The sequence below is a fragment of the Onychomys torridus genome, chromosome 8 (assembly GCF_903995425.1).
Source record: "Onychomys torridus chromosome 8, mOncTor1.1, whole genome shotgun sequence".
NCBI lineage: Eukaryota > Metazoa > Chordata > Mammalia > Rodentia > Cricetidae > Onychomys > Onychomys torridus.
The window spans coordinates 55,956,268-55,981,754 of record NC_050450.1 but is presented as its reverse complement, the minus strand read 5'-3'; the positions used below and the strand labels follow the sequence as shown (position 1 = coordinate 55,981,754).

Below are 25,487 nucleotides of genomic sequence, written 5' to 3'. Positions count from 1 at the left end.
TGATTTTTATAATTGTTAATGTTGAGAATGTCACTTCATATAAACATGTAGTTCAAAATGGAAAAAGTATGTTTAGAGCCATTTTAGAAATTGTTGAAAATTCTTCCCAACACCAAGCTGAAATTCACATAGCAATTTAAAAAATGAATCTGAAATTAGCAACTCAAACAGGTTTTTTGGAAAGGTTTATTTTTTAAGATTTTAATTAGTGTGTGTGTGTGTGTGTGTGTGTGTGTGTGTGTGTGTGTAAGTGCAATTGTCCTTGAAGCTAGAAGAGTATATCAGAGCCCCTGGAACTGGAGTTACAGGCAGTTGAGCCACCTGATGTGGGTGCTGGGAATTGAACCTGGGTCTTCTGGAAGAGCAGCAAACACTCTTAACTGCTGAGCCATCTCCCCATCCTCTCAAACAGCAATTAAAAAAAAATCAAACATTCTAACTATCCAATCCAAAGACAAATGGACTGAATACTTACAATGTTATAGAATGATGGTAGAAAAATGTGAAGTCTTTTCTTTTCTTTAATTAAATTGTTATGTTTCTTTAAAAGAAGAAAACTTTGTGGAAAACACCTCAATTCATAAAACACAAGTCTTGAACCTAAGCTGAGGCATCTCAGGCAGCATTCACTGGCATGTGCAGTGAATGTGTGCATGTTATGTGTTCAGAACCAACGTTGCATCAAGTTCCACAATGCAACATGGGCAAATGCTGCCAGATACACACTGGACACATGCATTTAATTTTGAGCTAAGTTTTTGGTTGCTGTGTGTTTTGAAACTTTTTAGTAGGGCTAATGCTTGTGACCTCCTCCATTCAGTGGTGTGACCCCATATAAACCTGTGACCCACAGTTTAGGAACTGGGATTTAGATGATGATGTGTGAGGATGAACTTTGTTAAAGAAGCTGGAGGAGGTACAGGGGGCTAACAACAGAGGATTGACGCGTTCCACTGAGGACTGGGTAGAAGATCTTCTTGCCCTAGTCTGAGTGACCACTGGCTATCTAGCACTGTGCTTCATGTCATTTCCAAGGGGCATCTGGGTGGTCTATTTTAGCTCTTTTATGTAGATAGGGTCTTGCAAGTAAAAACAAAACAAAACAAAACAAAATTTGTAGAAGATTGTTAGTGTTTGTCAACAACTCAAGGAAATTCCTTGCTTGAACCTAGCGGGAAAATTTGCATAGAAATGTAAGTATATGGGGGGCCCCTAATTGCAAGTGGTATACCTACTGTTGGCTATCTTCCCTCTGTCATTGGACACTTGGCTGAGAAAGAAGGTTCAAGTAGAAGTTGACCACACATGTCTTACTTACAGGACGCTGAGCCCTCACCTCTCCAATCATTCAGTTTTCTACTGTTCTGTTCTCTCTGGTCACACTGTCCCATGGGGGTCCCAGCACCCACCTCCTTGCCCAGGCACCAGGACCACTGCCTGATAACATTTACTGAGTACATCCAACCAATGACAACTCTTAAGTGCTTTGAGTATATGAACTCAATTAATCTTCTCAATGAGCCTGCAAAGTTGAAATGCTATTTTGTTTATGTTTTAGTAAGGACACTGAAAAGCTGAGGAGTTATTTGCCTCAATAAATTCATAGACTAAGTTAAGTTGGATGACTGAGTAACAATTCCACTTACTGCTTCTCAAAACACATTTCATCCAGGCCTGTGCCCATACTTATGGCTCTTTCAGACATTAGCTCATAGTCTCAGACACCCCAGGTCCCAGCTGCTTTGCCCAACATCTTATCCACTGAAGAGTTGAAGTGGGATTCTCCCTACCTGCCTTGACCCATCTTCTGCCACTAAAACCCTCTTCCAGTCCTACAAGGAAAAGTGGAGTGATGCTGTCGCTTTTACACATCCTTTGTCCACTCCTGTTCTAACCCTCCGCTTCCTTCACAGACAAGCCTCACAATGCACCACGATCTGGCTCTTGGTCTCCCCGCTGCACCACAGCACTGTTGGGGAGCTCCTTGTGGCTAAATCCTGTCTGTATCTGTTTACCTTCACCACATGCCCGTTTCTGCTTTTCACGGTGAAAGGAAAGCAGATCATAGGCGTATTAACTACTTTTCTATCGCTGTGATAAAATACAAGAGTCCATAATGGCAGGGATATGGCAATGGGCAGGGAAAGCCCGGCAGCAGGAAAATGAAGCTGTTTGACCACATTTTCATCCCTGCTGTGAAAGCAGAGAGAAACAACAGGAAGGTGGGTGAAGCTCTAAACCCTCAAGGCTTGGCCCTAGTGACGTACTTCCTGCAGCAAGGCTCCACATCCTAAAAATTCCATAACCTTCCCAAAGAGTGCCATCATCTGGGGACCAAGTGTGGGGCGTGGGCATTTCTCCCTCAAACCACTGCAATAGGCAGTTGCTGAAGCCTTCAGTGCTGTGGAAAGTGAATGCATTTGGATGAAAGGAAGGAGACATTTCCCTGTGCTCTCTCAGCCATTCCTTTCCTTCTACAGAGCATATGCACTCCAGCAGGATCCCTGGGGAAGGTATGTTTTGGCCTGAAGGAGGAGCCTTAGAAGTGTAATTATTTTGTCCATATAGCAGGCCAAAAGACCCAGGACTGGGCAGATAGAAGAGATTGCTGGTATGTGAAGCCTGCCCCAGAGCACCTGCTGTGTTAGAAATCACCACTGCTAACCTACAGGCCCACATCTATTGGTGAAATTATTAAGGCCACTCCACGTAGTTAAAAGGGAGGTTTATTTTGTGGGATAACTTACAAATGAAGGGATAGGTAGGTTGTAGGGTCTGGCAAAGGTATGGCGAATTCTGGCGGTGTTCTCTGGCATCCAGGGTCCAGGAACCAAGAGATCCCTCGCATTTGGATCCTGGGTCTTCAGCATCCTCTCTCTGCCCCGCCTTGTAGGCGTGACCATTACCGAAGCCTCAATGGGGGTTGGAACTTCCAGGCCAAGGCTGGAATGGCTATCCACTACACACATCTGTGTACAGATGCTAGGGTGCTGAACACATGTTACCAAGAAGGTAACATCTGCAAAAGCAACTGTAGTGTCTAAGCCCTGGATGAGAGTTTTATATGTTTGAGGTTCCAAGTGTTCCCTGTCTATTCACAAATTCCTAGGGGAGTGTTCCTTATCTGGTCACAAATTCCTACAGGAGTTAGCCTCATTCTTGAAAGCATTCCTCATTTATCACCTTCTCCGATGGTGCACAAATGAAGAACCCACCATCCAAATGTGGCTGCCGACTCTAGACCTCTGGAAACCTGGAGGAGCCCAGGCTCCATGGTAACTGGGGATGCCGTTCCGCTAGGGCTGTGGGGAGGTGCTTCCTTCCTGTGGCCATTGGTTGATGCTCATTTTCTCTTGTCTGGTCTCTGGGTGACACAGGGAGGAGCAGATCCACAGGCCCTTCATTTCCTAGGAGACGGTCCAACTGCAGTCCGTTGCCTCAAAGATCCATCTTCCTCATTAAGCTTACTTTGTCAGCAAAAGGCCAGTGTTTTACAGGTTACTAAGGCAAGCACACGGTGTTTTCTCGTTGTGATGAGAAGCAGATACCCCATTAAAAGGGACAAAATCATTTGGTTATGTTTCATTTGAATTTTTAAAATTTTCTGGTGCTAAATATCCTTTGGCTGGGATCTGCTTTTGTTCCTGTTGGTTTATGTTTTAGAAACTCTAGCTTTTTAGCACTGAGCATTGAGTCCAGGGGAGCACATAAAAGGTATATATATTGCAGTCTGTAGCATGTGTTTCAGTCTGTAGGGCTTTTCCTTCTGTGTAGGGGCATTTGTATTGTGCTAGATCAGTGGTTGTGGAGATTTTAGTCGGTGACTTGTCACCTGATTGTCCTTTCTGTCAGCTTTTCTCCGGTTGCACAGGAGTCTCATCGAACCTTTTCTATCTTAGAAAACATCTGCCACCAAACCGGCACTCTAATGGCTTCCTGCTCTGCTGAGGTCTGGACAGGAACATCCATCTGCCTTAGGCATCTCTTACGTTAGAAGCTTTCAGACACACCCTTCCTCTAGCATCACCAAAGCTCTTCCTCCACACGTGGTCCCTCTCTGGGTGAGTGGCACTATCACACAGCAGAGGGCTACTGTGAACTGTCAGGTCATCTTTGGTCTCACATCCACCAGTAACAAAGGTCATTTGATGCACACTTAGTAGTTTCAAAGGCTCCGTTATCACTGAAACTCCAGGCCTGAGTTCGCCTGTCCATCATCTTCCCCAGGAACTTGGAAACTTCCAGCTGCTCTCCTTCCTCAAGACTTACCCTCGTTTAATCACTGCTGTTAAACATTGTCTTCCTGAAAAAGGAAGTTCTGATCTGATCAAGTCATATGCTTGTTAAAAAGGTATCTCTGGTTCTCCAACTTCAGAAGGAAATGCAGGGTCTTCAGCATGACCGTGAAAAACTTCACTGTTCGGCCCTGCCTCTCCAGTCTCCTCACAAACTCGGCCCTCAGTTCACACTTAGCCTACACTCAACTGCTTGATTTTCTCCACTATAGCAGACTCATGATCTCTCCTGAGTCAAAATATCAGACAGAAATGAAGCCATATGAAGGCTTGACAGGGCCTGGAGGATCATCTCCCAAGGCTCACACACGTGGCTGTGGAGCACTGTGGGCTATTGGCAGGGAGACTTGGTTCTCCCTTGTGGGACTCTTCTCACAGTGTGGTGGTTGGCTTCCTCTGGACTGAGCAATCCAGACAGAGGTGAAGGGAGAGGAAGAGAGGGAGAAGGAGAGGGAGAGGGGAAGGGAGAGGGAGAGGGAGAGGGAGAGAGAGAATATGAGAGCTTCCATTTTTAGGCCCTACTCAGAAATCATGGGATATCATTTCTTCCATGTTCTTTTCATTAGCTGCAAGTAATTAAATCTAATGCACACACAGGGTGAGAGTTGGGAAAGGAGACCAGGGTCTCTTTTTTAAAAGAACTAGAAGGAATTTCAGACATATTTTATAGTTTCTGTCAAAGCTGGCAGTGAAGGTCTAGATTTGCTCCGTCTGTGATAGTTACAGGAAATACCCCAGAGTGGAAGACATACACTCTCCAGTGAGTCCCACTGCAGACCTCAAGTTGGACACCAAGAGGGCCATAGTTCTTGTAAGTGTTACGACTCTACAGGGAAAGGTATCCTGGCCATCAAGAGCTAAGGAATACCACAATGTCACACCACACAACAAACCTCATACAAAAGATTTATCGGGAAAAACACCAGAGTATGGCTGCCTCTGCTTGGGAGAGAAGCAGCAGGGATCTGAGCAGGAGACAGGCTTAGATAGGGTTTCTTGGGGGAGGAGTTTTTCAGGGTGGGGACTAAGGAGATTTCAAGTCCTGAGCTAGAGCAGGCTCAGGGTTTGATGGGTTTTCAAGTTCAGGAATTGGTGGGTTTTCATGCTCAGGGACTGGTGGGTTTTGGTAGGTTTTCAAGCCCAGAGGTGGGCTCTGACCTTTTACCTTACATTCTCTACTGAGAAGAGCGAGCACACAGTTCCATTGAAGGGAAGGTAGCATTTTTAGATCTGGTCACATCAGCTGCTCAGTCACTGCCTAGCTATGCAAGCTTCAGTATTGTGCTCATCACCTCTATGCTGTACTTTCTCATGGTTTTATGGGGATACACATACACACACACAAATAACTGTTGTGTGGAAAGTTCTTAGGCCAAAGACTGGGTAGTAAGTAATCAATAAGTGTTAATAAATAATAATGCATGCTTCTCTCTCTCTCTCTCTCTCTCTCTCTCTCTCTCTCTCTCTCTCTCTCTTTTGGAGACAGTGTTTCTCTGTGTAGCTTTGGAGCTTGTCCTGTAACTCACTTTGTAGACCAGGCTGCCCTCCCCCAACTCTCAGAGATCCACCTACCTCTGCCTCCCAAATGTTAGGATTAAAGGTGTGTGCCACCACCGCCTGGTGTGTTTGTCTTTCTCAAGAGTGCTGAGTAGAGGACCTCCCTGAGACAGCATGAACTAAATCATATTTCAAGTTCCCTACCAGACTTTGAGTTCTAAGAGTCTTTGGGACAATGGGGACTAGCATAGACACCCCATGTGCCACCAGCTAACTGCCAACTTGCTCCTAGTTCACATGGATGAGGAGCTGATGGCACACCCAAGATGACCTTGAGATCCACAGCGTGTGACATCCACCCCTTACTTACCTGTGTTTGTTTTTTGTTTTCAAGGTCAATTTCTTCATCTTCCTCAAAATTCTCAAGCTTCTCATTTCCAAGCTCAAAGCCCATCAGATGTGCTTCAGGGACTATAAATACAGGTGAGTGGCCCCAGGCCAGCGCTTGGCAATCCAAGGTTATCTTGACTGTTGTTGGTGTCACCCATGTGATGGAAAGGGTGCAACAGTGTATTCCATACTGTTATCATTCCTGTGACCAAATACTGGGCAGGAAGCAGCTTACCGGAGGAAATACATATTTTGGCTCATGGTTTCAGGGAGTTTAGTCCACCATGGCTGGGAAGGCCTGGCAGTGGGAGCAGCTCTCATCCATGGTGGTGACAGCTTGTGGACATCTTCATCACTTCTCAGCAGATCGGAAGCACAGCACTTGGGGGAGAGATGAGGCTGGGATCTAACCTTTGATTACTGGTCTCTTCGTCCCTATGTCTGCCAGGTAGGACCCATGTCAGAAAGGTTCTACAAGCTCCTAAAAGAAGAGCACCACCAGCCGAGGCTTAAGGATTTAATCAGGTGAACCCATGGAAGACATTTCACATTCAAAGAGTAACACACAGATTGTATTCAGATATTTGTCACCTCGGGTGAGGGGACAGAGGAGAGCCCCTCTGAGAAGGTGTTGGGGTACAGATGGGGCTTTTGCCAATGATTAAGCCCTTCTAACCTTGTAGCAGTGATTTAAGTGGTGAGCAATCAAAGATACATTAATCCCCCCGTTAGGAGCCTGTTAAAATAAATGGTTGCCTTAGTTATTTTTCTATTACTATGGTAAGTCACCATGACCAACACAACTTAGAGAAGAGTTTATGGAGGGCTTACAGTTTCAAAGGGATAAAGTTCATGATTATCATGGCAGCAGGCAGGCAGGCATGGCACAGTAGCAGTAGCTGAGTGCTTACATCTTGATCTACAAACACGAGGCAGAAAGAGAGATTCTGGGAATGGCGTGGGCTTTCGAAACCTAAAAGCCCACCCTTAGTGATATACCTTTTCCAACAAGGCCACACCTCCTAATCCTTCCCAAGCATTCCACCAGCTGGAGACCAAGTATTCAAATAGATGAGCCTATGGGGGCCATTCTCATTCAAACTACCACGTGGTTTGTGGAGCTGGAAAGCCTGGTATGAAAGGTAATTTGTGTTGTCTTCCATGTGGGAGGATTTGAGGCAAGAAATGTTTAGAGTCCACAGAAATACATTCATTACACAGTTCCCTTCTCTTCGTGACTTACCTCTGTGGGATCTCACCTTTAGTTCTCTGTAGTGACAAGCATCCCTACATAATACGAGTCAGATGACAGGCTTTTATTGAACACTGAACTGCTGTAAAAATGAATGAATGAGGAATGAATGGCAGGCAAGGCCCTCTCCCTCTATTTCTAATTATTCTTCCAAGGTGGCAGGTACATTTTGCCAGGGCTGGAAAGGAACGTGTTTTTAACCTATAGGAAAGGTCCAAGTTGGGAGTTCTAGTCCACACAGCAGACCACAAGCAGAGGGGTGTGAGTGGAGACAGCTCAAGCCATGCTGCTCACTATTTCTAAGACTGACTTTGGTGATAAAAAGGTCAATCCATTCCCCTCCACTTGCTAGGCAAATATTCATTGAATGCTTCCCATGTGCTTGGACAAAAGTTGAGTATGATGTGGGCCCCACCATGCCTTAGGAGCGTGCGTGCTACTTTAGCGATGACTGAGACAATGATATGGAGCAGACAGGAGGAAAGGGGCTGGCCACACACCCCAGATCCCTCACTGACCCTAAGTAAGCTTGGCCCCATGCTCTGTTTTCTGGTGTCTAAAAAGGGAGTGTGTGGCAGACCCATCTCCTATGAATTGTGGCAGCTAAAGGACATTGTTTATGGGCAGGCGACTTAATCAGATATGGAGGGCAGCATTTGCTCTAGATCCAGATCCTGAGCTCATCATCCCAAGACTCTTACTCTAGCAGATCTAGAAGTTCAGGAAAGAGCATATATATACTATAATTGCTCCTTAGGGCTTTCTTCCAAACATTTGACAGAAACCCTTAGCCTTGGGGAACTGGCTTTGTCTGGGCCCCAGGGAGTCATGCTATCTCTCCTGGCGCCTCTGGTCCAGACTCCAAGTGGTCAGGCAGCCTCTTTGGCCCCTTTCCCAAGGCTCAGCCTCCTCACACCACTGTTCTCAGGGTGGAGCTCCAAGAACAAGCAGAGCTGCCGGAGTCCACACAAGGAATGCCATCCCCTTGACAAGCAAGAGCTCTGACCACCAGGCCACCTCCAGAAACTGCACAGAGGCAAAGACTTCTAGGAGACAGAATGAGGGAAGTTGAGTGCTGTCCTAGCTAGGGATCCCATTACTGTGATAAAACACCATGACCAAAGCAACTTGGGGAGTGTGGTAGTGTGAATGTATTTGGCCCCCATAAGCTCTTAGGGAGTGGCACTATTAGGAGGTGTAGCCTTGTTGGAGATGGTGGGGTCTTATTGGAGGAGGCTGGATGACACATGCCTTTAATCAGACCTTGAGGCTGGAGGGCATACTTTTAATCCAGGCCACACCTTCCATTGGAAGTGTGTCACTGTATGGGCAGGCTTTGGGGTCTTTTTCTCAAGCTTCCTTCATTGTGACTGTCAGTCCACCGACTTCCTGTTGCCTGCAAGATGTAGGACATGAGACTATTTCTCTGTCATCATACCTGCTGCATGCCACCATGCTCTATACCATGATGGACTGAACTTCTGAAACTGTAAAGGAACCCTTCAGTTATGTGTTTTCTTTCTAAGAGATGCTGTGGTCATAGTGTCTCTTCCCAGCAATAGTAAACCCTAACTAAGAAAGAAAGAGTTTATTTCATCTTATAGTTGTAGTTCATCATCTTGGAAAGTCTGGGCAGAGGGCAGGCACTCAAGGCAGAAATTTGGAGGCAGGAACTGATGCAGAGACCATGGAAGAGGGCTCTCACTGGCTGATTCCTCATGACTTGCTCTGTTATAGCACCCAGAACCACCAGCTTGGGAGTAGTACCACCCACAGTGAGCAGGGCCCTCCCACACCAACCATCAATCAAAAATGATGCCTTGCCCAATCTGGTGGGGGTGTATTCTCAGTTGAGGTTCCTTCTTTCCAAATGATTCTGACTTGTGTCAAGATGGCATCAAACCAGCCAGCACCCATCTCATGGTCAGACCCAAAGGCTGACACCTATGGCTTTGCACCCATGGCAAAATCCACCATGTCTCCCTGGGACCTTCACCATGCTCTAGACCCTCAATGACTCCTAATAGTTGCCCAATTTAGCTGCTGTGAGAAACTGCTGAGAGCTGGCTCAAAACACAGCCTTGTGGGTCCCACCACTGAGTAGTTCACTCAGGAAGCGTGGGATAGTCTTACTGTGTGGGCTTCTTAGAAACTTCCTCAGGAGATTCTGATAGACAGCCAGAGCAGAGGATCACTGATCTGATGCTCTCGTGACTAGCACATGGGGCTTCCTTCTTGGACCATGGTGAATGTGTTCCTAGATAGCCTCACTGGGTGGTATTGATCTGGGGAAGGGTAGGTTAAGACACTTGGAAAAACCACGTGACTGGGCAATGATCAAAGATGCATGCTTTGTGGGAGGTGGAATAACTTTGGCTGACATGTGCAATCTGTCTGGAATCTTTGCCTTTTCCTCTTCCCACCCTTGTTCAAGAAAAATGCTTGAGAAGAACCTAGCCATGCATCTACCCAAAGGCTTTCCTAGGAGAGAGGCCTCACCTTGGGGAGTTAGCTACTAGAATGTTATGCATTTTTGAAATCTGTGGAAGGTGGAGGTAAGGGGAGGGTGTTCCTCTATAAGTCCTCATGTGCTTCATACAGTTTTGTGGTCTCTAAGAAGACTCATACATCCAGAAGTCGCCAGAATGGTGCTTGATGAACACTCTGTCAAAGCAGTGCCATGGTGTTGACAGCTGCTCAAGAATCCCATCCCGGCCCCTACTCTCAGCTACCTTTTGGGTTCATTTCTGGTTTATTTCTCCAGCTGGCTTCCGCAGAGTCAGGTGGGATAAGATCTGAAAATGTGCTCCTTTGGTACTTTTCTCTGCCATTTTGGTTGACCATGTCTTTTCTGCTGACTCACTCTTTTCCCATGGAGAGCATAACCCAGTTGGTTAGCATGGCCCTACTAGTTGTAGATGGTGGGATTTGTCTCTGAAGACACAGACACACGCTCTCACTTTGCTCTCTGAGCTGGAGAACTCTGCTTGAGTTCTGTGAGCTTGTTTGCCCATTTTGCTCTTGGGAAGCCATGGGAGCTGTCACATCAGTGGGCATTGTCAACCCCTTCCTTACACTGCCCTCTTCCATGCCTTCTCCATGTTAATTTTTCTATGAAAGCTCCCAGTAGGGTAGAGAGAGGGCCATTGTGCCAGTGCATGTCACCCAGTAGATTCGAGGCTGCCTTCAGCTCTCTGAGATGGGAGAACCTTCAGAATAGAATGCTCAAGTACTGGTCCCTCTCCAGGAGTCTATATTAGGAAGGTTTAAATTAAACACTTGTAGATCTTACCCCAGAGGCAAGTGTCTAGAATCAAGAGATAACCCCTGTCTTCTTAGCTTTCCTGAGGCCTCCACCCTCAGGCAAGGGAAACAGTAAATGACTCTACTATCTGACTTGGGTAGGGTAAGCTGAGGCAGGGGTGAAGGGTACTTTCTCAGAGGCTAACAGCCCCTCAGCTCCTTCCACCTCACCATTCTCTGTGGGTCTCAGCAGGGACTCAGCAGCTCTTTCCCTTTATTAATGGTCTTATTCTCCACGTGTTGTGTGCAGCCTGAGTGCACAATAGATTTATAGGGGAAAATAATTTCTTCACATACTCACCCCATTCTCCTTTCTGAAAGAAGTTTTTGGTGGGCAGCTGAAGGGAGGGAAGGTTTAACTTAGACTCACAGAAACCTTGGCTGGCGTTGGAAAATCGTACGGGTTAGATGAGGGGAAAAAGAAAGCATACAGACTTCGAAGTTTTGAGTGTGTCGTGCGAGCCTTCTCAAGGTGATGAAGACACAAAGAGGTGATCAGACTTGTATATTTTTGTGCTAGGTTTGCTAAAGTACAGTCCTGGAGAGATAGTACTGGACAGATGGGTTGTGATCTGGTAGTAATAGACTGGGGACGTAGCAAAGACCCATGAGTTCACGTGCTTATCTGTGGCCTGACATCTTCACTAATAAGGCTGCTCCTTTCCTGTGGGAAGAGGGAGGGCATTTCTCCAAGGAGGGTCTTAAGGCATGCTTCAGGGAAAGCTCAGAAAATCCTTCCTAGGTTACATGCACTGCTTGCTCCAGGAGAAGGAGGGTGAAACCACTGTGATCTTTCCACTTCCACAGTTTTATCAAATCCCTTCAGCATATCCCACTCAGCCCACCAAGTATGCATTTGAGCGTTGTGTCTGAACTTCATCAGCAATGGACTGGTGACGTCACAAATGGAAGTCAAATTGACAAGCATGGTTGGAGCTATAGCACCTGCCATGCCAGGGTAGTAAGTGTACCTTAAGATTGCACATGTTGAAGATTTGGCCTCCAGCTTGTGGCACTACTGGGGACAAGCTGTAGAGTATAGGAGATGCCTAAGTAGAAGGAAATTGGTTTCCGGAAGGGGATACGAAGTGTGCAGCTTCGTGGATCATGTGCTTCCCACCATGTTGTGATGGCTCCACGCAGCCCCTCCCCCCAAAAGTGGGCAAGTGAGCATGGATTAAGCCTCTGAAAGTGTGACCCCCAAACAAGTCTCTCCTGCTTTGTCACAAATGTCTGCCACAGTGATAAAACACAGACTAAAACACACACACACACACACACACACACACACACACACACACACCCCGCATTATCTGTCTAATCCTTATGAGGACCCTGCCCTGTAAATGTTATTATTTGTATAATCTTCTTTCCTATAAATAAGGAAACTAACAGACAAAGAGGTTGAAGAATTTGCCCAGGGTCACACCGAATGGTTGGTGACAGTGCTATTTGAACCCTGACCCGTGTGCTGTCCCTGTGTTCTACTGCCCTTGGCTTGAGCTCCCCACTCTTCTGTACCCACTCATGTACCCAGAACAGATACCTAATAAATATTTGTTGAATACTTAAACGACTGCAACAAACTGTACCATTTAAATAAACAAACATCCATGGATGAAAAAGAACCATGCACCCAGTCTGTACGAGTCAACGGCTGTGACTATTTATGGCTTTCATCTGAGCTGGGACACAAATTGTACTCTGTCTAAGGAGACGTTAGAAGGGCATGAGCAGTGGGGAGTTACAGCCTGCATCTTACCCAGAGGGCTGGGAGGGACGAAAGTGGCCCAATATGCCTTTAGATATGTGGTGTTTGCAGCATGGATCCTGGTGGTAGACAGGATGGAAATGGAAAACAGGTAAAATCTAACCACACCTGGAATTTATTACTAGTCTGGTTCCAAGGCTGGCTTCCTGGTGTTGACAGATAGACTATGGCCACACCATCAGTGAACACTAGGGAAATGGAGGGAAGGATATGAAGAAGCCCTCTGTGTCCACTTTGATTTCATTCTGTAGAACTAAAGTTATTCCAAAGTTAAAGTGTAAAAACCCATAGCTGGACCAGAGAGATGGCTCAGTGTTTAAGAGTTCATACTACACTTGTAGAGGACCAGAGTTTGGTTACTAGAACCAAGGTCATATGGCTCACATCCATCTGCAAGTGGGGGATCAGCTGCATCTGGCCTTCACAGGCACCTGTACTCACATGCATACCCACATGCACACACACACATGCAAATTTAAAAACAAAAACTCTAGCTGGGCAGTGGTGGCACACGCCTTTAATCCCAGCACTTGGGAAGAAGAGGCAGGAGGATCTCTGTGAGTTCCAGGCCAGCCTGGTCTACAAAGTGAGTGCCAGGAAAGGCACAAAGCTACACAGAGAAACCCTGTCTCGAAAAACAACAACAACAACAACAACAAAAACCAACCAAACAAAAAACCCTCTAAAAACCCATAATTGCCTTAATATGATCCAAGAATCAGTTGCTAATGAGACACAGGCCTGCACATAAGTATATTAATGTGTGTTATTAATCCAGATAACACAAAGTAAAGCATCCCAAGTTCAGACTCTGGTCAGCACAGAGCAAGTCACATGAAGAGGGCAGGCCATGTAGAGGCTGGAGATTGCAGCCCCCTCTAAACCTTAGAGTCTAAAGGGAGAACCACCAGCTATAGCTGATTGTCAAGCAGGTGTTTGGGGCCTGTATCATCAGATTGCTCCGGCTTTCAAAAGATGAAAACATGAGCATCCTCGCTTACATATCCTTACTAAAGATGGTTCTGATAGTAAAAATAACTCTATGTCCTAAGCAGAAGATTCTTCAGGTCAACTCCCAACCTGTGCTCTTTCCTTTGCAACCTTCCAGCCAAAGGAGTCTAACAACTTTCCTGGGCATTCCAACCAACAAAATAACCCTTAGGGGCAGGGCATGTAACTTGGTGGCAGAGTCATGTGCTCAGCACACGTGAAGATCTGGTCTCAATCCTTGGCAACCAAAAAAGGAAAAGAGAAAAAAAAGATTCTCCCTGGAAATATTCTTTCCTAAGTGACTCCCACGTGGGTGGGTGTGGGGGCAGAAGCAGATCTGAGCTCCCTTAAGGAAAAGCACATAACCAGGGTCTGTCATTCACCTCCCCAGTCGTGGGTTCCCCTGACTGTCAAGGCTCTGGGGACATCCAGCCCACATGAGCAGGTGGAGTTCCTCCTGTGCAAAGGGTGTAAAGAAGAAAAAGGTTTTGCTGCATGGATGGCCGTGCATTTGAACACATCTCACAGACATAGGGTAGAGTCTAGCCTTTTGAAAGAATGCCATGTGGTCTGATGATCATACTGTCTTTCTACATCTTTGTGTGTGTGTGTGTGTGTGTGTGTGTGTGTGTGTGTGTGTGTGTGTGTGTGTTGGATGTGGGCTTCCTCCTACTCTGGCTCATTAAGTACTTGGGTTAAAAACACATTACAATTAAGCTCTGTTTTTTTCCAGTGTAGATTAGACACTAGTTTAGTTTTTTTTTTTTTTTTTCCTGAATGTGAGTCACCTTTGCTAATTCCGTTAACTTCAAATCAAGAAACAGATTAGTGGTAAAGTGAGGTCATTCCCAGGCTCCACTACTTCTCAGCATCCCCTGTGAAGTTCTGTAAAACTTCACACTCTCAGGGAACAGCCTCCTCATATTTGGCCTCAGTGCATCCACACTGGGACCTAGAAATATGTCCTTTGATAGACGTGGGGATCTATTCCAGAACCCATTCAAGGTGCTGACATCCTTTAAGTAAACAGCAGTGTCTGTACATCTCCCATATCCTTTGTTTAATGTTTATTTTTATTTAGACTTTATGTGTATACATCTATGTGTGCATGTCATGTGTGTGCAGGTGCTCTTGGAAGCTGGAGGAAGGCAGCAGCTTCCTGGAGCTGGAGTTACAGGTGGTTGTGAGCTACCTGATGGGGATGCAGGGAACAGACCTGGGGTCCCCTGGAAGAAGAGCAAGCAACTCAACTGCTGGTCTATCTCTTCAGCCCTTCCAGATACTTTAAACCATTTCTGGATTATGTCAAGTACACAAAGCAGTGTGAATACTGTGTAAATAGTTTCAATGTTGCAATGTCTAGAGAGAAATGATAAGGAAACAAACCTGTGCATGTTCAATAGAGACACAATTGACAGTTGATGGGTTACCTTAGGGCAGAACTTACACATTCAGAGGACCCACTGTATATATCTTCAAGGCTTTGGAAGGAATTTTAATAGCCAGCAGTGCTTGGGATTCACCAGTTTGGAGCGCTTGGGCCCCAGCTGTGCACTTTGCTCTTGGGTGGTACAAAGAAATGTTTGCCTTTGTGTGTGTGTGTGTAGACTGTAAACAACCGCCAACCTCCACACCACGTACTTTACGAGGAGGATCAGTTTTCCATTTCCTGCAGCCCTCCCTGTCACAGGATTGAGGGGCAGCTAAGGGCAGTGATAAAGCCCAGCTTGGAGTATGCAGTCTGGTATGCAAGCCCAAGACTCACTTTGAGGCTGAGAAGAGCCCCTTGTTGTCCATGTGACCCTACGCAACTCATTTTCTTTCCATCTGAGGTGTTGGCATTAGAAGTACTGGATTTCTGGGGAGAGAAAGCAGCGTGGGGACCTGCTAGCCACAGACTAGGAAACTTGCCAAATTTGGGTGGTATCTGAGGTGTATTACTAGCACAGAAGTGGATTATCCACCAGACACATCACTATCTGTAGGCATGATATCTTATGGGGGATGATTTCTTCATTCATTCTGTAAATGCTCCCTGAATATTTGCTGTGTACAGGGATACAAGAGTAAGTAAGATCACAGAGGATAAACCAGCTGTTCATCAAGAGTGGGGGATTTACAATACAGATGTGCACAGCAGGGCAGGAAATGTTCCCTAGTCCCAGCGAGGCCCTTACGACTGCTACTTGGTGTCATTTGCAGATTGGCAAAGTCAACGCTGCTCCTCATTCCTTTATTGGGGGTTCATGAAGTCCTCTTCTCTTTCATCACTGATGACCAAGTTCAAGGATTTTCAAAACTTATTCGACTATTCATCCAGCTGACATTGAGCTCCTTCCATGTAAGTAAGCTGACTGATGCCATGGCTCAGAGAAGTACACAGGGCCCCAACAGAGAATTGAGCAGAGCTGTGGACCAATGCAGCTTTCTAGCATCGGCAGGCTTTATTAGTGAGGATCCGTGATATTAGAAGGATGTACAGATGGGGGAAGTGCTGCTTGGATCCTGCCAGCATGATTCAGTGACTCAAAGGGGCTAACCAGACTTGTTCCTGGGTTGTCTCATGGTGTGACTCATGATCATATTAACTGTGTCAACATGAAGCCTTTTATTAAGGGTCTATTTTTGGCTGTGTTATCTGCAGAACATTGTACAAATCGAACCTTTTCCAGCATCCTGTGGCATATACACAGCATACCATACCACTGGGGTAGGGAGTAGGGAGTCTAGATCAGGAGGCTCTTAATCCAGACAGATGTATGTGCAGCAGAGCTAGAAACAGGATTCAGCTCTGGTTACCTGGATGTTTTGGTTAACTACTGCTAACAGCCTATGAACTGATAGCTTAGCATGGCCCTCAATTTTATTCTTTCTCATGACTTTGGGAGTCAGGCGTCTAGAGAGGACATGGGAAGGATGGCTAAGCTCTGGCCTGGTGAAGCCTGCTGGGACCCTGTGGCTTCTTTACAGATCTGCAATAGCCTGAGCTGGGACTGGCCTCTTTTAGGCTGCATTCCCTGGGCCTCATTGTTTTTTTTTAATATCAACTTGGTGCTTTTCTTCCGTTTGGTCTGGGGGTCTTGTGCTTTCCACGTGTTCTCTTCTTGTGGTTTTTCCACAGGCTGAGTGCTTTTGAATGTGGCAGCTCAGGTCTCCCAAGAGCGTTGGGAACAGGGGATGCTGGGCATTTTAAGTGCCTAGGCCTGGAGCTGACATCTTGATGATTCCACCGCATTCTGCAGTTTAAAGCAAGCCACTGTCCTGGCCTAGACTGAGGGAGGGTGAGACTGAAGAAAGGCATGGATGCAGAGAGGCACAGTCAGAAGCCAAGGCCACTAAAGCAACAGCTAAATTTTAAACTTTAAAAAAATGAGCGTAGATGCCAGTGGCTGCATGTATAGGGACGCAGATGCCATGGAACTAAGGAAGTTACTAAACCCAAAGCCCAGCCATTCACGGGTGAAGGGGGCAAATGATAACAATGTATCTAAAACCATACTGAGGGCCATGGCGCAGGCTGGCAATCACAGCATCCAGGAGGCTGAAGGAGTAGAAGTGTTATGAGTTTGGGGCCAGCCTGCTCTACATGGTGAATTCCAAGCCAGCCTGGGGTACAGAGTGATGCTTTGTCTGATCTACCCTTCTTGCAGAAGAAACACACAACAACCAGCATTCATTTTGGGAGCTAGAGTTGTGAGATAGACCCACCCACTATGCCACATAGTACATGGTGGGCATCCTGTAAAGACTGTAACCAGGAGACACCAAGTTCCTATACCACACTCTTCAGGCCTCTGCTGTCAGGAAGGGTCAGGTGCTGAGATCCTGTGCAGAGAATAGAGAAAACATGCTCACCCCCTTCGTTCTCACCAGTGACTCAGGACACAGAGCCTGGACATGGCACAGGAACTGAATGGCCCTTTTCTCTCCCATAACACTCCTATCAGAGCTAAGTTCTTTGTGGCTTTAAACTGAGACATCAGATCCATTTTTACCCCCATCATTGAAGCATGTTTAATTTATTTCAGTCTTTTGGGGGATTTCAGAAGCTAAGAGTTAGTAATTTGACTTTCCTGTGTTGCTTGGCTGTAAGCTTCTGTAAAAGGTAATCTGAAAAGAGAAAAATAAAACAAAAGCAAATCCTCCAGCTGTTTGGTCAGTAGTATTTGGTGGCCTTTTGGCCTACTGGTTAACGTAAATCCCAAATCACCTGATATCGTACATCCAAGGCAAGTTGAGGGCCAGGCAGTCATGTGGAGATCATAGGACCAAATTTTAAGGAGGAAACTTCACTTACTAGACTCCTTAGGCCTGGAGGATGCTCTGGCCATTTGTGTAATAAGCCACCTCTGGCTTAAAGCAGTTATCACTATATATTTTGATGATTCTGTGGGTTGGTCTGTCCAGGCTCCATAGACATGGTCTTTTTGATACATGTAATTTTGGCTGGACCCACAAACACCTGAAGGCTTGATCATGGCTCATTCACATGACTACATAATGATGTGACTTCTGGACAAGGAGCTCAGGTAGGACCATTGATCAGTAAACTTCATTTTTCCCCACGTATCTTGCACATCTCACCACCTAACAGCTGGACTCTTGGCATACAGCAAGAGCAAATGTGGGACTGTCCATGCTTCGAAGGCAGGGGCTCAGAAGTAAATACCTAACTAGATCTATGCTTTCACCACATTACACTGGTAAACAGCTGCAGGCTCATCTCAGACTCAAGAGGAGGGAAAACGAGATTCAGGTTTTAAAGCGAGGAGAAGCCTGAGCCTGTATAATGAGGAGAAACACTGGGGCCTTCTTTGGAAAGGAGCAGCCATGGTGGGTCATGGTCCAGCCACCACTGGAAGCTCTACTCACCTGCTGGAGCTACTAAGGAACGTGAGGACTCATAGTGTGGCACGTTCTAAACCAGGATGGAGACAGAAAGCGTGTGGTTACAGACAGAGGCTCCCCTCCATTCAACACCAGTACTGTTCCCCTCCATCTCACGGAACAGAGATGAGTGTGGGGATGGGCCGACAAAGAGAGGCACGTGTGGCGCCCCCCCCCCCCCAGTGACTTTACCAAAGGCACCAGTGAGAGCAGATGTTTGTCTCAGCAGCTTCTTTCCTGGCCGCTGGAGGCCCCTTCACTCTTCAAAGGTTTGCTGTGGAGAATGCTTCACCAGCCTCCTGCTATCACCAGGTCTTTGGAGAAATCACTACATGTTGGGGACATGTGAAGTGAGAGCCATGTGTTCTGTGGGACCTACTCCTTCACACTTGCTTTATCTGGAGCAGGAGCCAGACTGCAGTGTTCTGAAACCGGTGAAGTGAAGACACGCTTGTCATGGGAATCCTATTTTAGCTTCCGTGATGATTCTGGCACACCAAAAGCCAGCTCTTCTTACACCGCATCCTCCGAGGTGGTTTATTACTTTTCCTATGACCCACAGGAAGCCCTGTTTCAATTGCCTGTGTGAAAAAAGCCCCACTCAGAAGCAGATGCTTCTGGTGCATGAGAAAAGGGAAAGCCCACTCTTGACAACAGCATCTAGCTGGGAGGTTCCTGGCCATATGCAGAAGGGACATGTTGGCAGTGGTAACTATAAAGATCAGAGACAACTTCCCCCCAGGGTCATACTTCTTTAGTGTCAAAAGATATAGAAAATCTGGGCTTGGTAGCACATACCTGTAATCTCAGGATTTGGGAATACCTAGGTAGGAGTTTGGGACCAGCCTGAGCTACATTGTGAAACCATATCTTAAATAAATGAATAAATAGATAAGTAAGATATAGAAAGAGTCAGCCTATCATTGTGACCCTTCAGTTGGAGATGTGCCCGTTCCTTGTGGGATCTGGCATTTTGAGACTCTTTCTTTAAACCCTCAGTGCTTGGGGGTCCATACATATCTTTTCCCTATGTCAGACCCACAGCACAGACTCCACAGATCTCCCTATCAGTTATGGAAAGCTGAGATATATATTCTAAATAGCCATGGAAAGAATAGGAAGTAAGACATGTCATCACAGTTTAGAAGTAGCTGGACATTGTACAAGACAAAAGCCTTTATCTCAAGTGACAGAAGCCCAACTCATTCATTCAATAAATATGTATGCACTTCTATTATGTGCCAAGTATTTTCAGGTGCTGGGAATCTGGTAGTGAAGTCTATACATGGATGCCACAGTCACTGTGAGTGATACAGAGATGGGCTGGTAATAGCCACATAGCACTATAACTCCAGTCCTCATTAAAGCTGGACAACCTTCAAGACCTCTTTGTGGTGATTTTGAGCTGAGATCTAAATTTGAAGAAGCCAAATTAGGTAGAAATTAGTGGAAAGAACATCCCAGGACACAGGAGGTGTGAAAGGACTTGAGGAATAAGTGAGCTGTGGTAATCTGGTGGAATCCATACCCTTGTTTAGGTCCCAGCCATATTGGATGGCACTGACCCCGGGGGCAATTAGGTTTTGTAGAGTGATGGTGTATGATGTCAGAGGCTAGGTCGTTCACTGAAAGGGTTGCAGCTTCTGCCTGATTCCCCTCTCTGTCAGGCCACCCAAGCGACTCTAAGGACAGTGAACTGAGACCCACTGCCTTCAAACTAAGTGAATCTGAACATAAGTGGAGATTCTAAACGCAAACACCTTTGCCTGGGACATATTCTGCAAGACCATTTGAGCATTAATTGATAAATAATGATTGTTACATGAAGAGGAAGTCTTTGTTTCTAAGGCCATCACTATGTTCTACTGTGAAATCAGAAAATTTCAGAGGAGTGGACCAATTTTCAAAATAATAGCGTGGGAGCTGAAGAGATGGCTCAGCAGTTAAGAGTGCCAGGTGTCCTTGCAGAGGACTTGAGTTTGGTTCTCACGTGCCTCAAAACAGCCTGTAACTCCAGCTCTAGGGGATCCAACACCCTCTTCTGGCCTTTGCAGGTACCTGAATACCTGTTCAAATACACACACACACACACACACACACACACACACACACACACACACACTTAGAAAAATCTTTTAAAAAACATGATTTGAAGGCATAATCTACAACAGTATAGCCAGAGCCACAAGATCAAGATCACAAGCCATGTAAGTTCCAGCATTTCAAGTCCAGATGGTAGGTGTCTGTTGTGTATAATTTGGTGACCAAAACAATATGGATTTGTCATCACATGCCATGCCCTTTGGATGAGGCTCTGGCAGTCTTTCACTGGACATTCTGGCTCAGGGTCACCAAGCTGGCTGGACTATAGTGACTGAGAGAAAATGGGGCATGAGATGAGGTCAGTACCACAGAGGCTGGGAGCCCAGATCACCTCAGACCTTCCACATACTTAGGGAGTTTATTTTGTGCTAAGTGAGATTAGAAACCACCGGAGGAAAATAATCTATCATTTCAAAAGAAATAGTTTGACAAGAATGTAAGGGTGTTTATTAAGTCACATAAATGAAAATTTCAGGACCAGGCATAAGTAGATGCAGGTCCACAAACAATCCACGAGCAATCTGTCACCCACCATCACTAGTCTCTAGTGTTGGCTTCATGCCCAGGAGGGTTCTCTCTCCATGTTATGGGGAGATGCCAGCAGTATCGCTGAGCTTACACTGTCCGTAATTATAATTATTATGACAGACATGGGGGAGAGAAGACAATCTCCTCTCCTTTCCAGTGAAAAGAGCTCTAATTGGCCTTGCTGGTGTCACAGAGCTTGTTTGGGACAATTATTATGGTGATGGCCATGAGTCCATGTTCTCTAAAACATGAGAACCTCATGATTAACAACTATGCCATAAGCTCAGGGAATTAGGCTGGGGGAAAGAATACAAGTTGGCAGCACTTGGGAGGCAGATGCAAACAGATCTCTGTGAGTTCAAGGTCAGCCAGGGTTACATAGTGAGACCCCCATGTCAAAGAAAGAGAGGAGGAAAAAAAATGAACTAGTCAATAACCACCATGAAAAAGAAGAAATAAGATTGTGTGTTTGTATCATTGAATGACCTAGGGTCTCAGGAGGCCAATTATCATGGACTTAAGGGTACCCACAAGAACCCAAGAGGCTACCTATGTGCGTAGTGATGTCAGGGTAAGAAGAGACACCAGTCAGGATGGCTGACTCCACTCTGTGTAAGCACCATATTAGAATGCTACTTCAGGGGCAGAGATCTAGGACATTGCTAGTGACTCTGAGACACATCTCTATCAAGTAGGAGTTCACACTACATTTTCCTTTTGTTCCAGGGATTTCTGGTGGCCTTGCAGTATGGCTTTGCCAATGGAGAGGTATGTTTTCTACACTGCCATCCCAGCTTCTGGTGAGATTGAGGTTATAATTCTATGCTCCCTAAGGGTTTCCATTTGTGTGATTGTATAGCTGTCACTAGTATGTACTGGCACAAACTTTCGTTGTGAGCATCCATTAGAGGGAATAGGAGGCAGATTAGACTCATGGAATGGTATGAGAAGTTCAGAACACAGCCCTCAGTCTGTTGGAGACATGAAAGGGTTAAAATGTGATGGAAGAGGCAAGCTAGGACTTTAGGGTCTAAAAATCTGCACCCAACCATTGGCTGACCACTTAGAAGCTTTGTGGCTTAGTCATTTGGCTTCAATTTTCTCATGGCTAAAATATGAATAACAGCTGGCCCTGCTCACAGTGGTGCCCTGGGCACGCTCAGCACAAAGTCAGCACCAAGTGCCTGGGAGCGATGCTCTTCTTATTTTTATTGCATTCTGTTTCCTCTGTGTGCTAGTCAGCTTTCCGTTACTGTAACAAACACCTGAGATAATCAACCTACAAAGAAGGAAGGGTTTATTTGGCTCATGGACTCAGCCAATGGTTGTTTGCCTGACTGCCTTGCCTTTAGGCCTGTGGTGAGACCATTCATGATGATAGGACTACATGGTGGAAGGAGATGCACACCTCATGAATGAGGGAAGGAAGGAGGGAGGGAAAGGTAGGAAGGGAGGGAGGGGCAGGGAGGGGGGAGGGAGGAAGAGAGAGAGAGAGAGAGAGAGAGAGAGAGAGAGAGAGAGAAAACACTCGTATTCTAGTATTCTCTCCAGGAATAGCCCCTCTCCAGTGACCTGACTTCCTTCCATTATGCCTCACATCTTAAAGGGTCTACCATCTCCCAAGAGGGGCAAGGGCTGGAGACTAAACTTTCAATGCAAGAGCCTTATCCAAACTATAGTGCCTGAGGAAAGGCTTTAAGGGGTGAGAGGCAGAGGCCAGGATGGTGTTTTCATGAGTCAGTAGTTTCCAGTCCCCTTTCATCCTTTCCATCCTCCACTCTGGGGGCTGTCTCCTCCAATAGCATGTAACCATCTCAGCAGCAAATCCCCCTTCTCCTTGGCTTGCTGCTGTTTCTGTGTTTCCACACGGGAGCTCCTTGCCTGTCAGGAAGGGTCCAGCTGAAATGCCGCTCTGCAAAGCTGCCACCTGAACACCGTGTCTCGATCTTCCAGTGTCCCATCAAAAGGCAGAAAGGGAAACAATGGTGGACGATTTTGACCTGGCTTTATGTAGTCTAGGGCCAGGCAGTGTTCCATTCCATGAAATAAAATAACCATTCCAATAAGCAGGGCAGAAGGGGTTGTTTTAAAGATAGAAAAGGAATGAGGGAAGCAGAGATTAAGAACAAAATGATTCAAAGTGACTTTTCTTGTAAGACGGTGTCTTAGTCAGGGTTTCTGTTGCTGCGATGAAACAGCATGACCAAAAAGCAAGTTGGGGAGGAAGTGATTTGTTTGGAAAGTCAGGACAGGAACTCGAACAGGGCAGGAACCCAAAGGCAGGAGCTGATGCAGAGGCCGTGAAGGGGCTTACTGGCTTTCTCCTCATGGCTCGCTCAGCCTGCTTTCTTACAGGCCCAGGACCACCAGCCCAGGAATGGAATCATCTACGGTGGCTTCTAGGCCCTTCCCCATCAATCATTAATTAAGAAAATGCCCTACAGGCTGTCTGTCATACAGCCTGATCTTATGGAGGCATTTTCTTAATTGAGGTTCCAGACGACTTTAGCTTGTCTCAAGCTGATGTAAAACTATCCAGCACAGACAGGCATGGGCATTCATGTAGAGAAGTTCTGGGTGAACATGAGATTATCCCAGGCAACCTTTGTGTAGATGGGTTAAGGTAGAGGGACCTTTGTTACCATACCAGATGAAACTGGCCTTTTTGGGAAATTTGGCTGGTAACTCCTAGTTCATTTTGGTGGAATAGAAACTTAGCATGGGTGATTCCATTTTTATTTTCAGCACAGGAACTTAGAACTGACTCATGAGCTCCCATAGCATTCACTTAACAGCCCTCACCACACTCCCTACTTCTGTCTCAGTCTCGTAGCATCTTCAGCATCTGTGCTCACGTGTCTTTTCTTTTTTCTTTTTCTTTCTTTTTTTTTTTTTGGTTTTTCAAGACAGGCTTTCTCTGGGTAGCTTTGCACCTTTCCTGGATCTCGCTCGGTAGACCAGGCTGGCCTCGAACTCACAGAGATCCGCCTGCCTTTGCCTCCCGAGTGCTGGGATTAAAGGCGTGTGCCACCACCGCCCGGCTTCATGTGTCTTTCTTGTCTTTGTTCTGCTCCACCTGTAAAAGCTAAAGATAGCCCCAAGGTAGCTCCCAGTAGCCACTTAATACCTGCTGAATGGACAGGGGATCAATGACTCCAAGATGACTTCAATGACCCCACCTTTGTCTCCCCTGGCAGGTGAAGGCTGAGCTGCGCAAGTCCTGGGGCCGCTTCTTGCTAGCTCACCACTGGGGCTGCAGAGCCTGTGTCCTGGGGAAGAACTTCCCGTTCCTGGGGAAATGTTCCAAGAAGCTGTCCGAGGGCAATGGTGCTGAGACACTTCGGAAGCTGCAGTCCTCAACCTGCAGTTCCCACTTGGCTTCTGAGACTCTGGAGGAGCGAGGAGCTAGGTCTCATCGGGGCCGGGGAGCTTGGCCCCGGGGAAGCAGTCTGTCTGAGAGCAGTGAGGGGGACTTCACCCTGGCCAATACCATGGAGGAGATTTTGGAAGAGAGCGAGATCTAAGGCAGGGTCCATTGCTCCAGATCTGCAACTGGGGACTCCTGAGAAGAATGTTGTTGAGCCCGGGATCCTCCTCCTGCTCACTATGCCCATTTTGATGTGAAGTCTCTCCTGGGTTGTCAAGCTCTGTATAAATGAGTCTGTGTAATGCCCATGGCCCTTCCTGCCATGGTTACCTTACTGGCTCCCCTGCCAGGTGTATGTCCCAGACTGTCCACTGATCTCTGGGATCTCACCCTAAATTCAAGTGAATGTAGCCTTCCATGTAGAGAAGTCACTTAACAAATAGGGCCCAGCTAGTATCTCCTTCCCCATCATGGTACATGGCCTCCTTCTGGGTGTAGGGTGCACCAGAACCCCACAGGAAGCTTTGAAGTGTCCAGTCCTAGGGACCATGACCAACATTCTGAGAGAGCAAGTCTGAGGTGATGACCAAGAGTTGGAAGTGTTTGACAAACATCTGAGGAAATTCTGGAAGGTTCACCCTAGGCAAACTAACCCTGGGCAGGATAGATGGAGTGGCTATTATGCATTTGCTGCTCACCTGGGACATACCACTCTCCTTGGACAGGGGGTGACCCCATGTTGTCCCCCAGATCCCTCTCCCCCCACCCCGTTTCTCTTCTCTTCCTCTCCTGTCGCGTCTCACCTCCTTTTCTCCATCTCAGTTCTGTTTGTGGTTGACAGGAGCTGGAATGTCACACACTGTTGGTTTCCGTCCTCACTTCGGTGGCCAAATGCCTGGTGATTTAAGGGGTGAAGTGCCATGTGGGCTCATGGCTTGAGAGCGCAGTCCATCAAGGTGAGGAAGGCACGGTGTTGAGGGGAGTTCTAGTGTGAGAGAGGTTCTGGTGGAGCTGCAGGATCATGAGGTGACTCGTGAGGTGGCTGGTCACTGTTCTTGTCAGCATGCTGGTTGGTTTTTGTCAACTTGACACAAACCTAGAAGT

General features: G+C 46.5%; 1 protein-coding gene across 1 annotated transcript in view; it reads left to right on the top strand.

Annotated features, from left to right (window-relative positions):
- Glp2r (glucagon like peptide 2 receptor) overlaps nucleotides 1-24,540 on the top strand; it is a 52,967-nt gene extending 28,427 nt beyond the window's left edge. Inside the window, exons 10-13 of the mRNA XM_036194820.1 lie at nucleotides 6,187-6,275; nucleotides 15,701-15,839; nucleotides 21,743-21,784; nucleotides 24,214-24,540. Coding sequence (XP_036050713.1) covers nucleotides 6,187-6,275; nucleotides 15,701-15,839; nucleotides 21,743-21,784; nucleotides 24,214-24,540 — 597 coding nt within the window. The remainder of the gene's footprint in view (nucleotides 1-6,186; nucleotides 6,276-15,700; nucleotides 15,840-21,742; nucleotides 21,785-24,213) is intronic.
- The last annotated feature ends 947 nt before the right edge of the window (nucleotides 24,541-25,487 follow it).